The following is a 15,719-nucleotide window of genomic DNA, read 5'->3' as shown; positions in this document are numbered from 1 at the left end:
GTCAGGATCCTGAACAATATTATATTTAGGAAATAAAACTTTTAACTGGCTTTCCAATGTAGACCTAAAATATAGCCAGGCAAAATATTCTTGGCTGGTAGAGAAGGGATATCAACTGTGTTATCAGTGATTGTGAAACTGGAGAACATTACATGTAGGAAGGCTGTTCATAAGATTTTTATGTTTGGCAGAAGGAGACATGGGCTTAAAAAAGAGGTTTTTGTTTGTTTATTTGTTTTGTTTTTTTGAAGAAGTTTAAGAAATATTCTGTGGAACTCCCATTCCGTTAAAATTGCATGCAAAACGTGCAAATGTATATTTTTCTGGGGGAAAGATCTATATAGAGTTCTTCATGTCCTCCAAGGGATCCAGACTCAAGAAAGATTAAAAGATACTGGACACTTAAGGGTGTTAGATACAATGAATTAATGGTAGCTACATTATAATGACTGTACTAGTTAGTTAATGTCAATTTTATAAAACAAATGTTGTTTTTGTTGTAAAGTGTAAGACTTACACAAAAGGGTTTGTCATTTTGGCCTGTATAATTATCACCTTGTTGAGTAGGTGAAGGAATTACTGAATGTGAACCCAAAGTAGCCAATGTGGACGGGTTCTACAAACATCTGGGAGCTAGCATGTATGCATGACTGAATGCCTGAGCCATGATCGTGGGAACAGGGGAGCTACCAAAGCTAGCTGGAAATTATGATCTGCTTAGCAAGAACGGGCATGCACGGAGAACCAGAGTACCAATCAAAACAAAACTGGGTGTCCAGCCAATGGGAACAAGCAGAAGCCCTGAATGCCACTCAAGAACAAGCGGTGGTGTTCAAGATATTCAACAACTTGAGGATTGGTCAGCAAAAGACTGTATCATCATGAAAAGCCATGTACTAAAAATAGTCCTTAAAAGAGCGCCAAGGNACAGGCCCCCTGCTGAGCAGGGAGCCTGATCTGGGTTTAATCCGAAGACTCTGGGATCATGACCTGAACCAAAGGCAGACACTTAACCGACTGAGCTACCCAGGTGCCCCGGAGTCATCATTTTTTTAAAGTGTCAAAGTGTCGTATAAGCTCTTGGAAGACAATGGCTTTGATTTTCCAAGATTTTTCCCCATTATTTATGTATATGTGTGTGTGTGTGTACACACATATATATATCTTCTCATATATATATACGCACACATATATATACACATATATATGAAGATATTTAAGCTGTGTATAAAATACTATGCAAATACACTTTATTCTATTAGTCCCTAAAACCATCCACTATCATTTAGTGTAGTGGATTATATCTGCCCGTAAAATGCTAAACTCTAAACCCAACAGAGAAACATGTTTAGGCAAGGGCAGTGAGGGCAAAGAAAAAGAGCAATTGAGAATAAGCAAAGTGAAGATTTTCACAGTCAGCTGAACTATGTGACTGACACCAAGGAGAGAAAGCCGAGNGTGTTATCAGTGATTGTGAAACTGGAGAACATTACATGTAGGAAGGCTGTTCATAAGATTTTTATGTTTGGCAGAAGGAGACATGGGCTTAAAAAAGAGGTTTTTGTTTGTTTATTTGTTTTGTTTTTTTGAAGAAGTTTAAGAAATATTCTGTGGAACTCCCCTTCCCTTAAAATTGCATGCAAAACGTGCAAATGTATATTTTTCTGGGGGAAAGATCTATATAGAGTTCTTCATGTCCTCCAAGGGATCCAGACTCAAGAAAGATTAAAAGATACTGGACACTTAAGGGTGTTAGATACAATGAATTAATGGTAGCTACATTATAATGACTGTACTAGTTAGTTAATGTCAATTTTATAAAACAAATGTTGTTTTTGTTGTAAAGTGTAAGACTTACACAAAAGGGTTTGTCATTTTGGCCTGTATAATTATCACCTTGTTGAGTAGGTGAAGGAATTACTGAATGTGAACCCAAAGTAGCCAATGTGGACGGGTTCTACAAACATCTGGGAGCTAGCATGTATGCATGACTGAATGCCTGAGCCATGATCGTGGGAACAGGGGAGCTACCAAAGCTAGCTGGAAATTATGATCTGCTTAGCAAGAACGGGCATGCACGGAGAACCAGAGTACCAATCAAAACAAAACTGGGTGTCCAGCCAATGGGAACAAGCAGAAGCCCTGAATGCCACTCAAGAACAAGCGGTGGTGTTCAAGATATTCAACAACTTGAGGATTGGTCAGCAAAAGACTGTATCATCATGAAAAGCCATGTACTAAAAATAGTCCTTAAAAGAGCGCCAAGGAAACATTTTTTGAACAAGATTTCTTGCAGAGATCGAACTCGATTCCTCCATTACAAGTTGACATGGGAACTTTGCCACCTATAGTGATAACAGGATCTGTGTATGATGGGGTTTGAGAGTCCTAGGGGGCATTTTGGAAATTTGTAGGGAGTAATTTTGGTTAACACAATGTTGGGAAGGGGCTATGCTACTGGCTTAGTGGGGAAGGATCAGGTAATTCAGAAGTCTTGCAGGTTTTTGACATTTCCCAAAAAGCTCAGGCATTTAAAGAAGGTCATTATGGAGGGGAAGCTTAAATGAAGAATGATAAGGTCTTGATCTTATAAGATAACATACTCTGCACCATGGCTACTTAGTGTAGTACAGCTACTTCAAAAACAACGAAACCAGGGCAAATACAACAGGGTATTGGAGACTCCCTTTAACCGTGTTAGAAAGAAATGCTAAATTGACAGGCACATGAAATTTAGAGATCTCACTGGATTTTATTGTTAAAGACTACTTAATACTTCCATCCTATAGACTTAATTTTTTTTCTCATAATGAGAAATGTTATGAAAATTCTTCTGGGGATTACTGTTTTTTTCCATTTCATTTTGATGCCATCCTCAGACATGCACCCCACAAACCCCCTGTGGCCTATCCTCCTTTGCCAATCCACCCTTTTCCCCTTGCCCATTAAAAGACAGGGTCTCCAAGGTATGTGAGTGTGTTTTAAGTATTAGAATAAGGTAAAATCTCAAGTGAGAAAATATGTTTTCTGTAATAGTCACCAATAGTCACCAGCTATACCCCATCCCACAGGAAAAAAAAATTTTTTTAAAGCTCAGCTCATTTGTTTTTTAATTTTTTAAAAAGATTTTATTTATTTATTTGACAGAGAGAGAGACAGCCAGCGAGAGAGGGAACACAAGCAGGGGGAGTGGGAGAGGAAGAAGCAGGCTCCCAGCAGAGGAGCCTGATGTGGGGCTCGATCCCAGGACCCTGGGATCACGCCCTGAGCCGAAGGCAGACACTTAACGACCGAGCACCCAGGCGCCCCAAAAGCTCAGCTCATTTGTGACAATATCACAAGCTCCTTATTTTCATATCCAAACTTCTCATATACGTCAACATCTGTATTTTATCTTAAGACCGTATAATCTGTCTTTCCAGACTTCTTCCATTTCCCTTTTCTGCTTATCATAAATAAATCAGTCTAGCCTGTTACTTATTTTAATGCCCCCCCTTTTTAAAGATTTATTTATTTATTTATTTATTTTACAGAGAGAAAGACAGCCAGTGAGAGAGGGAGGGAACACAAGCAGGGGGAGTGGGAGAGGAGAAGCAGGCTTCTAGCGGAGGAGTTCAATGTGGGTGGGGCTCGATCCCGGAATGCCAGGATCACGCCCTGAGCTGAAGGCAGACGCTTAACGACTGAGCCACCCAGGCGCCCTCTTAATGCCTTTTTTTTTTTTAAAACCTAGTGTCCACCTGTATCTCTGTTCTTTTATCTTCCACAAAGTGTACACAAAGTGTACAAAAGTACACTTTTTGTACTGTGCAACTCTCTTAAACTCAAGCTTATATTCATTACTAGTATCTTCTCTGCAAAGAGGGAGAAAGGAAATCACTGAGTTGGGAGCTTCAGAACAGGGAGGCAGGGGAATGCAACTGAGAGTTGACAATGGATGCATAAAAGGACAATCAGTAGAAATTGAACAGCATGAATTTGGACTGGAGATGGTCACCCTAGTTTCTTGACTGGCCACAATAATGTCAGCTGCTCAGAAGCAGAGAAAACAAAAATGAGAGGACTAGGGCTGACGGCCGGCATGCTACACTTGATCGTATCACTTCTCTGCTTACAATCCTTCAAAGGCTTCCCATTCCTTAACGTGACCTTCAGGAGCCTCAGTCATCTGGCACTGCCTATTTCTCTAGCTTCTTCTTGTACCATTCTCCCCTTGGCTTTCAAAATCCCAGCCCCCTGGCCAATTTCTTCCATCCTAAAGGCTTTTGCACATACCATTCCTTTCATCTGTCACCTCCAATTCTTCCCATCTCCCACACTTTGCTTCCGCTTAAAAATCACCTCCTCAGAAAAGCCTTTCCTTTTTTTTTTTTTTAAAGATTTTATTTATTTATTTGACAGAGATAGAAACAGCCAGTGAGACAGGGAACACAAGCAGGGGGAGTGGGAGAGGAAGAAGCAGGCTCATAGCAGAGGAGCCTGATGTGGGGCTCGATCCCATAATGCCGGGATCACGCCCTGAGCCGAAGGCAGACGCTTAACCACTCTGCCACCCAGGCGCCCCCAGAAAAGCCTTTCCTGACCCCCAAATCCAATCAGGACACTCTATCAAAAGAGTCTTTCAACATATGCTTTATTTGTGTTTTGTTGGACCTATCGTGGTTATGTTTATTTGTATGAATACCCTTTTCAGACATGGAAATAGCTCTGTGGAGGCAGGCACTTGGTCTACTTTGATGATTGCTAAATTCCCAGCACCTAGCCCAGCGCCTACCGCCAGAAGGAACAGCAGGAACATTCGTTCACTCATTCAATATATTTATTGAGTTTACTGAATGAGTCAATCAATGTCCGGAAGAGTTAGCTATGGGACTTCAGACAAGTTTTGTATTGTAATTACATCACCATTTTCTCATCTGCTAAATGGGGCAATGATACTAATTTTTTTTAAAGCTTTTATTTCTTTATTTGACAGAGATAGAGACAGCCAGCGAGAGAGGGAACACAAGCAGGGGGAGTAGGAGAGGAAGAAGCAGGCTCCCAGCAGAGGAGCCTGATGTGGGGCTTGATCCCACAACGCCGGGATCACGCCCTGAGCCAAAGGCAGACGCTCAACCGCTGTGCCACCCAGGCGCCGCCCCTAATGATACTAATTTTTAACCTCAGGATTGCCGTGTGGATTAAAAGAGACAATACCTGCCTAGCATGGTGCCTGGCATTATACTAGGGGCTAGGAAATGTTAGTTCTTAGCGTCATTAAAAATAAGCTCTATGAGCAACCAGAACTCTTATACAGCACTGGTAGGGATGCAAAAATGATACAGACGCTTTGGAAAAACAGTTTACCAGTTTTTTACAGAGTTTAACACAGATTTTCCATACAATCCAGCAATCCCACCTCTAGGTATTTACCCAAATAAAATGGAAACTTTTGTTCACACAGAGCCTGCACACAAATGTTTATATCAGCTTTATTCATCATTGCCAAAAACTGGAAACAACCCAAATGTCCTTCAAACAAGGAATGGATAAATAAATTGTGGTGCAGCCACATAGAATACCACTCAGCAAGAAGCAATGAATTACTGATACATGCACAACATGGATGAAACGCAACGCTTCATACTAGGTAAAAGAAGCCAGACTCAAAAGGCAACATGTTATATGATTCCATCTATATGACATTCTAAAAAAGCTGAATTGTAGGGACAGAAATCAGCTCAGTGGTTGCCAGGCAACAGGGCAGAGAACGAGGGAATCNTAAATTGTGGTGCAGCCACATAGAATACCACTCAGCAAGAAGCAATGAATTACTGATACATGCACAACATGGATGAAACGCAACGCTTCATACTAGGTAAAAGAAGCCAGACTCAAAAGGCAACATGTTATATGATTCCATCTATATGACATTCTAAAAAAGCTGAATTGTAGGGACAGAAATCAGCTCAGTGATTGCCAGGCAACAGGGCAGAGCACGAGGGAATTTGGAGAAATGACAGAACCGTCCTAGGACTTGATTGGGATGGTGGTGACATGACTACATGCATTTATCAAAAACTCATGGCATTATAAACTGAAAGGTGAATTTTAGTATATGTAAATTATGCCCGGATATAAAAGATAAAGATCCAAAACAGGTGGATAAAATTACCTTTTCCTTTAAAAAAAAAAAGTATTATAAAAGTACTACAGGCTATTTGTAGACATTTTGGGAAAATGTACAAAGAGTGTACATTCCAGCAACCACAGAAAAGCACTATTTCTTTGCTATCATTTTTATACGTGCAAAATACACATAAACTGGGACCACACTGTATATTTTCGCTTTCTCAAATGTACATTTTACTCTCTAGTATATATTAAGCACATTTTTCCATGTCATTAAGTAACTTTCAAAACCACGATTTTATGTGTCAATACACTTCTATCGTATAGCCGACTTATATTTTTAAGCCTTCCCTCATTGTTAGAAATTGCTTCCAGGTTTTTACTACAAACAACTTGGATAAAATTTAAAAAAGAAAAGCTGAGTGGGGCCAGGGACTCATCCATTTTGCAATTTCACAATGTTTAACTAGTAAAACAACACTTCCGTGGCTGCCATCGCCTCATTGTTTTAAATGTCTGGAGGAAAAGTGGTTCTACAGAGTGATCTGGCCTCTCTTTCCTTTGCGGCGCATGAAAGCTAGGCACCCTAATATTACCTGTATTACTAGCTTAAATTTGCATAGCGCTTTTTATCCTTGCAGGGTAAGCAGGGCAGATGGAGTGATTTGCTCAAGAACACACAGCTTATTAGTCTTGGAATGGGACTTACACTCCAGATATTGAGTATCAGAAAGTAAACATTTCCCCAGCTGCGGCGCACTGTCTAATCTGGCTCTTCACGCCCACCAACCCCCGCCCCCCCGCAAGGAGAAGCTGCAGACACCTCCAGAAAACTCTGCCTAGAGGCTTGGCACATGGGGAACTTAACTGTAAGTGGACGCTGTCCCTCCGACAAACTGTCCTTGGCAACATCGCCACTTACCAGCTGGGGTCAATTCTCCCCCCGGTGGCAGGGGGACACCTACTGCCACTGACCAAGGGGGCCCTGGGAGCTGTAGGATCTTCGGCTTCGCGGCCTGTGAAGGTTGCTGTCGGTCGGTCGCGACGCTGTCGGGGCTTACCCTCACTGGGGGTCATGCCAGGGCGGCCAGGCCCTCCCCAACACCGGGGCCTTCAGTGGGGGGCGCGCCCTCGGCGAGGTGAAGCGGGACCCCATCATGTTAAGGAGAGCTGAGCGCAGGCAGCGGCCGCCGGACCACAGGGCTACCCGGACATACTCGGGGAACGTGATGGGAACGTGATGGGAACGCCTCCTCCGGGCGCCCAGAGGTCAGTCCTCCGCTATCCCAGAGTGCCCCGCATCCCGGAAGTGCCCAGCTTTCCGGAAGTGCCCGGCTGGCTGACAGGAGGTTTACCTAAACGCCGCCGAGGAGAACGTTGTGGTTCTTGAGCTCCGTTAACGGCTCGGGTAACGGCTGCAGGAGGACTCGGGCTTGAGGGGGGCTTCAGGAGAGAGCTGGGCGGCGGGATGATGGAGGAGGAGGAACTGGAGTTCGTGGAGGGGCTGGAAGCCGTGCTGCAGCTCACGCCTGACGTGCAGCTCGCCATCGAGCAGGTGAGCGTTCCGCCCCCTTGGGGGAGGAGAGCGGAGGCCCGGGAAGTGTGGGGTGGGACCCGGGTGGGACGCGGAGGGAGCGGTCTTTGGACGGAGGGAGAGGTGGGAGCTAGGCGCTGAAGGGAAAGGAAAGGTTTGGGGGGAGGTGGTGGTGGGAGGGGGTTTCTGAATCTAAGGGGAGGGAGGGAGCCCTTTCCAGGCCTTGATTGTCTTTGGAGCAGGGTAAGGCGTCCTGGTGGGTTTGGGCAAGGGAAAGCCCCTTGAAAGCATGAACCTGGAAGAAGGGAGTTCGCGGATACTAGCCTCAGATTTGGGGGGTTATTTACCATGCTGGTGTGCTGCTGCTCCCGATTCTTAATGTAGCCCTTTGTGAGGGACTCGGAATTGAGAGGAGGAGCAACTTTAATACCTGAAGCGGATCACTGAGCAGAGGGGACAAGGTTGAAAAAGGTCCTCTTTACTGTACTTAAATGGTTGAGAATTTCTGCTGTTGATTAGTTTGGATTAGATTGAAGAATAGTCCCCGGAGGCCTTCCTTCCCTTCAGGGACTCTTTGGTTGACTAAATTCTCTTTTCAAGTTTATTGAGTTTTTAAGAGTAATGATATTAGAAATAGTTATTTAGACCCTTCTGCAGGGTCTTGCTTCTGATAAAGGGAAAGGATAGCCCTTAAAAGAACTGGTGTAGGGGATAAGATTTAAGAAAAGGAGGGTTTTGCCACATTTAGGGACCACTGGGAAGTTTTTTTGCAGTAAAGCATTTGCTACTATCATTGCTAATAGTTAATATTTATTGAACATTAGCTCTAGGTCTGTCACCGTCCTCATTATTTGTATTGTGCCATTTATGGATTTTTGGATGTGTGTTTTCTGCCCGTGGTTGGATTACCCATACAAAGCACATTTGGCACATCCTGAGGATGCCAGACCATTGGGGAAAGGTTTAGTTATTTAGGCCACAGCTGCCCACCCACCTCCACGGGACAGAAAAAGACATGCATTTCGTTTTCTTTTTTTTTTTTTAAGATTTTATTTATTTATTTGTCAGAGAGAGAGAGCACAAGCAGGGGGAGTGGCAGGCTCCCCACTGAGCAAGGAGCCCAATGCAGGACTTGATCCCAGCACCCTCCAAGGGCAGCTGTTTAAGCAACCGAGCCACCCAGGTGTCCCTGTATTTCAATTTTTTTGGACCTAGTGGGCTCTGATAGAAGAAACAAACAATGCAGTCAGTTACCATTTGGCAAGGATTTTAGAAGAGCACATTTTTGCTATTTCTTAATAAGACTGAGTTCAAGCATAAGTTTATCTAATAAGCAGACATCAGAAAACAATTGGCTTTCAGAATGGCTATCCTGAGCTGGTCAAATTCAGTGCTCGGGATCACTCGACTGCTTTTGTAATCTACCTTGTTATACATTCTTGAAGTTCGAGCTTTAGGAGGGAGTTATTTTTCAGAAGGCAGTATTCTTTCTTCTGTTAAAGAGATGGACAGTTCCCAAGGCAAGCTCCATTTACTGACACTGTCTGAAGCATAAAAATTTCTTTGATGTGGGGCGCCTGGGTGGCACAGCGGTTAAGCGTCTGCCTTCGGCTCAGGGCGTGATCCCGGCATTATGGGATCGAGCCCCACATCAGGCTCCTCTGCTGTGAGCCTGCTTCTTCTTCCCCCACTCCCCCTGCTTGTGTTCCCTCTCTCGCTGGCTGTCTCTATCTCTGTAGAATAAATAAAAATAAAATCTTAAAAAAAAATTGCTTTGATGCATAGTGAATTCTAACGCTGAGCCATCCCAGGGACATAGTGCCTAAGTCTTTTATCAAGACTTCCTTAGTACAATCATGTCATCAGCAGATTTAATCTGATAGTGGAAAATGCGCATTTATTTTTCCTTGTCCATGGGAGTTTGTTGATATCTGTGGAACTCGCCACTGTGGCACATTCTGTTAGTTGCACCAAGGTGTTAAAATTACAGATGTTGGTGAAAATTAAAGATTTACTTTAACAGATATTTTACTGAGCAGTTGTTGCGTGTCAGGCTTTATAAGATGAAAAAAGATATGTTTTTTGCCTTCAAAGAATTTATCATCCAGTAGGAAGGAAATAATACATAAAACAAGACAGAAAGATGATAGTTATTTTTAATCCCCTGTCTTTATATAGGTGTTTCCAAGCCAGGATCCTCTAGATCGAGCAGATTTCAATGCTGTGGAGTATATCAATACCCTGTTCCCAACAGAACAAGTAAGTATAGCGTTTCCTTCATTTCAGTGGCTTCTGGCTCATCCCAAGTGTGATGATGGGTGTGATATACTACATATTCTAAGGAGACTTGATTAACAAGTGAGAGTTAAATTCAGATCAAACCCCATTGTAACCGATTGGGGGTGGGAGGTAGCTTATACCAAATACTGTTGTGTGAGAGTGGAATTCTTTGTATTGTGAGCATATTAGTAGAAATTATACCTTTAGCTTATAAGAGTCCCCCCACATTTTCTATAGTATATTGGGAAGTAGAAAGGATTTTTAAAACTAATAGGGAAGAGTGAGAGTGAAGTGGAAAGGATAACCCTAGAATCATAACGCTGCTCTCACTCCTATTCCGAGATATAAATTTTCAGACTTTATTTTTTTACTTTGCTGTGTTGGATGACTTGCCTATACAGATGGGTTTTTCTTACAAAATTGGTTTTTGGGTGTGTAGGTGAGAAATAGATCAGAATTAGAAACAGCAGAGCTGAGGGCATAGGGTCCTGAGTTCAAGTCCCACTTTGGGCTTGTGGAGCCTACTTTAAAAAAAAAAAGCAGAGTTGGAAGGTCAGCTAGAGTTCTGCTTGGTTTTTCATTTATGAATTCAGCAAAAGTTCAGTGGGCACCTGTCAGGTATTATTGGTCACTGTGGTAGGCACTGGGGACACAGATGAAAAATGCCCCGTCCATGCCGCCTTGAAGTGTACATGATCAAGGTTGGGGAGAGACACTGGTGAATCCTGGAAGGGAGGTATGCAACGGTTTAGTGAGGAACAAGGGAGTAGTTCTTCTTAAGGAAATCGAAAGCTCAGAGAGGAGGCAGCCCTTTAAAGGAGTCATTCCATCACTTAGAGGCGTTTATTAAGTGTCTACTAAGTGCCCGGCACTGTTTAGAAACCGGCGAGAAATGGTAAATGTGATAGGCAAGTTCCTGGTCTCGTGGAGTCTAGTGTAAGGAAGAAGACAGTAAACAGATCAGCAAATACATATATAAGAAATTATCAAACATGGTTGATGCTGTGATAAAAAGCAGGCACAGCGATAGAACTCGACAGCATGGGGAGGGGCTCCTTTAGATGGGTGGTCGGGGAAGGTCCCTGTGAGGTACTTACCTATAAACCGAGACTTGGTACCTGTGAAGGGGCCAGGCTTGTGGCAGTCTGGCAGAACACTGTTTGAGGCAGAGTAAACCACCAGGTAAATCTTCCAGGATGACAGGGAAAGAAGGTCATTCTAAGCACAGGACAAAGGCTCAGAGATGAGAAACACAGAGTGTGCGCAGGGAGCATGGCCTCCTAGGAGATGGGGCTAAATGGGTTGGCAAAGCAAGGGCCCTGGAGGGACACTGTTCTCTGGGCTTGCAGACTCCAGTTTTTTGGATACCACACGTCTTGCAGTGAAATATTTTCCACACAACGATTTTTCACTGGGCTTAATTTTAAGCTTGTATACGCTCAAAATATTATGCACATATCCTAGTACTGATCTCAAATAAGGTTTTAGTAGTGTTTGTCATATAAATAATAAATATAGAGGTTTTAATGTTTTCTCTTCACACACTAATGGGCATTACTGCAAACCCTTTGGGGATGTGCATACCCTGTGCTGGAGACTGTGACTCTAGGCAGTGGGTGTTCATTCAAGGACCCTCGTCAGGGTCATGACTGGATCAGATTCACATTTTAAAAATTCCACCTGGCAGCAGTATGGAGGATGAAGTGAGGGAAGGCAGAACTGGAAGGCAGGGAGACCAGTTAGCAGACTCCTGTGATAGATCACTTAAGAGGGACAAGGAGAACCTGAGGGAACGCTGGGATGGAGAGAGCAAGATCGGAAAGCTTTTTAGGAGTCAGAAGACAGAATTTGGTGGTTGAAAGGATGCAGAATCTAAAATTCCCTCACTTACTGAACCAAAAACACCTCCTCTGCCTAGCTCTCTGAGGAATGTGGGGCTAGAAGATGAACAAGGTAGATGTGGTCCTTACCAATATGGAACTTCCAGTCTACCTTGATAGGTAATAATTGCACCATTAACAGATTAACAGTACGTTATTATGACTCACAATGACTTGTTTGTATGATTATTGTTACTTGTTGCTTGCTCTCAAGAGAGTCCTAAGTTCTGCCACGACTATAATAATAGTTAACATTTATTGAGCGTACCAGACACCATTCTAAACATTGAATGGTGATATATTCACCACCTTGTTAACATGCTTGGTTTTTTGTTTTTGTTTTTGTTTTAAAGATTTTATTTATTTATTAGAGAGAGAGAAATCATGAACGGGGGGGAGGAAGAGTAGAGGGAGAAGCAGACTCCCCACTGAGCAGGGAGCCCAACTCAGGATTCGATCCCAAGACCCCGGGATAATGACCCGAGCTGAAGGCAGACGCTTAACCAACTGAGCCACCCAGGTACCCCCAACATGCTTGTTTTATGATGAGAACAAGGAGGCGCAGAGGGAGAAAAAATGCTCAGCTTAAATGTGATAGCGTTGCCGTGAAGGAAGCATGCTGAGTACTGTGAAAACAGAGCATGCGCAGCCTTACTTACTAAGTCTGAGGGATCCAGAGAGACTTCACAGAAGAAATGGCATTTCAGCTGCACGTTATGCACCAAATGAAGGTTTTTGAACTTTGATTTCCAGCCTGCCGACTGGGTGGATGTTGCCACCTTTACCCTAAACTGGGAGTAAGGAGGAAGGGTAGGCTTCAGTGGTAAGTAGGGTTGGAGGAGTAGGGTGTAAGAGTAACCCAAGTTTTGGACATTTTTGGGCCACCCAAGTGGAAATATGTACTTGGATATTTGAGTCTGGAGCTCGTAATCCCCATAATTGTTAATATTTTGGCACATGTTCTTTCAAATTTTCTAATGGACATACTAATTTTTAAAAATAAGTTGGAAAAATGGTATGATTCTCTGTGATTGTCTTTGAGGTTTCACAGATAACCTTTAGAGCTCATTGTTTTCTGTGGAAGTAATTCTAGGAATTAGCTAGAGATAGAAATTTGGGAACAACTGGTATAAAGACAGCAGTTTTAGCTGTAGAAATGGCATCTGCCCCACCCTATCAAGAAGGCTGACTCATCAAAACAAAAATAACTCTTAGATTTGGAGATTATACAGGAAACCACCAGGTTCTGAGCTCTTCCTGGTATGTTTTTGTATGTATTTGATTTTATATATTTATTTTTTAAAAGATTTTATTTTTATTTATTTGAAGAGATAGAGACAGCCTTCGAGAGAGGGAACACAAGCAGGGGGAGTGGGAGAGGAAGAAGCAGGCTCCCAGCAGAGGAGCCTGATGTGGGGCTTGATCCCAGAATGCCGGGATCACGCCCTGAGCCGAAGGCAGACACCCAACGACTGAGCCACCCAGGCGCCCCTGTATGTATTTGATTTTAAACTGAAGGTAGCACTAGACATTTGTCATAACACAGATTCAGTTACATGTCTTGTCTAATTATGCTCCACTACATGATAATGTGTAGTGAAGTTTCTTTTTTCTTTTTTTTTAAAGATTTTATTTATTTGGTGCTCGAGAGAGCAGAATCGGGGAGGGGCAGGGGAGAGGGAGAAGCAGGCTCCCCACTGAGCAAGGAGCCTGATGTGGGACTCCATCCCAGGACCCTGGGATCGGGACCTGAGCCGAAGACAGATGCTTAACCACTTAACTGATTGAGCCACTCAGGCGCCCTATAGTGACGTTTCTTAACAGACTAAGAAAAGTTTCTTAACAGACTACCTTTATTTCCCCAATCCTGGATTTACATTTAGCAGTTCATTTTCCAACCCAGATTCCCATGAACCTTAACGGAAAGGTAGTAGAAAATAGTGGCATGATTTAGAATTTCTTTAGCGTCTTCATAGACCCTGGGTAAAACCCACCTACCTCATGGACCTCTACTTCTGAATCATGAGTTTAGAGTATTTAAAGTAGATGTCAGTATATCAAGAATAAATTTATTGCCACTCTAAGGAGGAGGAGGGGGGCGTGTAGGTGGGTTCTGTTGAGTATCAGTTACTTGCAAGTCTGTGGTTGCCTGGAGGTATCTGCCTGGAGGTATCTGCCTGGAGGCAAGGAGATCCCTGGATGTTTCTAACTCAGGAGGTCCAAGTGGGAGGAACTCAGTTTTCTGTATTTAACAGGGCTCTGTGGGTAGTTCAGAAGAGTAGCCGGGTTTGGTACCAATGATCTGGAAAACTTTTCTGGTCTCCTAGTAGAAAACTGAAGATAATCATTTGTCATGTTTTCATAAGAGGTTTGATTAGGGGAATCTATCTAGGTCTATTAAAAATGAATGTAAAACTAATATAACTAAGAACTTTGAAAGAAGACTTATGTGAAGCTGTTTCTAAAGAATTTTTAATGACTCCCAAAATGTTCTGGGTCTGTGTTAAGTGAAAACTGTAAGATGCCAAATTGTTTATCATCCCAGTTTAATTTTTTTTAAGCCACATGTTTGCTTAGAAGGAGCAGTAGAAAGCAATATACCAAAATGCCAATGGTGGTTATTTTCTAATGGAAGTGCAGTGGGAGGGTTCTGTATTTTCTGTAATCAGCAAGAATTGCTTTTACATTCAGGAAAGACTTTTTACATCTGAGTGGCTCAGTTGGTTAAGCGGCTGCCTTCGGCTCAGGTCATGATCTCGGGGTCCTGGGATTGAGCTCCCCATCAGGTACCTGTTCAGCAGGGAGCCTGCTTCTCCCTCTCCCTCTGCCTGCTGCGCCCCCTGCTTGTGCTCATTCTCTGTGTCAAATAAACAAAATCTTTAAAAAAATAAAGACTCAGGAAATACTTCTCAATAATTAAAGCATTTTTAAATGATAAAATAAAACTGTACAACCACATTATAACTAACTAGGTTGGTGATTCTCAAAGAGGAGCTGTATCACCTCCAGCCAGGGTCTCCAATCTGCATTCCTCTTTGTTGTTTCTGAGCCTCCCTGCCCCACGTCTTTAGTGGCATAAAAGTCCCTCGAGTAAATGTGGCCTGATTTATTTTAACTTTTCTACTATGGCCACTTAGGTCATTCCCTGCTCCCTTAAATGCAGTTGAATATCTGAAGGCACAAATATTTTGAATCATTCTTCTTAGAAAAATTGTTATGGCTTAAGCAAGACCTTAAGGAGTATTAAATTTAAGAATTGGTTACTCTGACACCCAAATCAATATTAACTGTTGTGGAATGACCTCCAAGTTATATTGTTAAGTGAAAAAAGTACGAGGCAAGACAGTGTGCATTATCTAAAGCAGGGAACGTAAGTTATGGATATGCTTTAAATACATAGACTGTTTCTGGAAAGGTGCAGAAGGAACCGGCTCAGATCCATTGCCTCTCTGGAGAACTGGGGAAGACGGGCAGGACAGGGGGAGAGGAAGCTTTGCTTTTCACTATTTCTCCTCTTGTACTATTTGCATTTTTGGTCATGTCCCTATTTTACCAATTTCAAAGATTACTATTTTTTTTAAAGATTTTATTTATTTATTTGAGACAGGTGGAAAGAGAAAGAGAGAGAGCATGAGTGGTGGGGAGGGACTGAGGGAGAAGAAGACTTCCTACTGAGCAGGGAGCCCGACTCAGGGCTCGATTCCAGGGCCCCGATATCATGACCTCAGCCAAAGGCAGATGTTTAACCCACTGGGCCACCCAGGTACCCCTAGATTACTATTTTAAAATTTTGGTATAATTATCCATTTTCAGAAAACATGCAAGAATCATACAACAAATTCATGGCTACCTTTCACCCAGATTCTCCAAATATTAACATTTTTTTAAATAGTTCTTTTTAAATACCAAAACAA

The 15,719-nt window shown here is 42.7% G+C and overlaps 2 protein-coding genes across 4 annotated transcripts in view; one reads left to right on the top strand and one right to left on the bottom strand.

Moving 5' to 3' along the window:
* The window catches only part of TLCD3A (TLC domain containing 3A), a 34,049-nt gene extending 26,706 nt beyond the window's left edge, over positions 1–7,343 (bottom strand). The window contains exon 1 of one of the 2 annotated variants that reach the window (XM_011223429.3): positions 7,034–7,343. In XM_011223429.3, coding sequence (XP_011221731.1) covers positions 7,034–7,188 — 155 coding nt within the window. In that variant the 5' untranslated portion in view covers positions 7,189–7,343. The remainder of the gene's footprint in view (positions 1–7,033) is intronic. The other variant, XM_019798374.2, reaches the window with a different exon arrangement.
* Positions 7,344–7,439: 96 nt separating this feature from the next.
* VPS53 (VPS53 subunit of GARP complex) overlaps positions 7,440–15,719 on the top strand; it is a 132,483-nt gene continuing 124,203 nt past the window's right edge. The window contains exons 1-2 of one of the 2 annotated variants that reach the window (XM_002918044.4): positions 7,440–7,666; positions 9,824–9,904. In XM_002918044.4, coding sequence (XP_002918090.1) covers positions 7,580–7,666; positions 9,824–9,904 — 168 coding nt within the window. In that variant the 5' untranslated portion in view covers positions 7,440–7,579. Of the gene's footprint in view, positions 7,667–9,822; positions 9,905–15,719 lie in introns of those variants that run through there. The other variant, XM_034640122.1, reaches the window with a different exon arrangement.

Source organism: Ailuropoda melanoleuca, chromosome 13, assembly GCF_002007445.2.
Source record: "Ailuropoda melanoleuca isolate Jingjing chromosome 13, ASM200744v2, whole genome shotgun sequence".
NCBI classification, from domain to species: Eukaryota; Metazoa; Chordata; class Mammalia; order Carnivora; family Ursidae; genus Ailuropoda; species Ailuropoda melanoleuca.
This window is presented reverse-complemented; position numbering and strand designations above follow the sequence as displayed.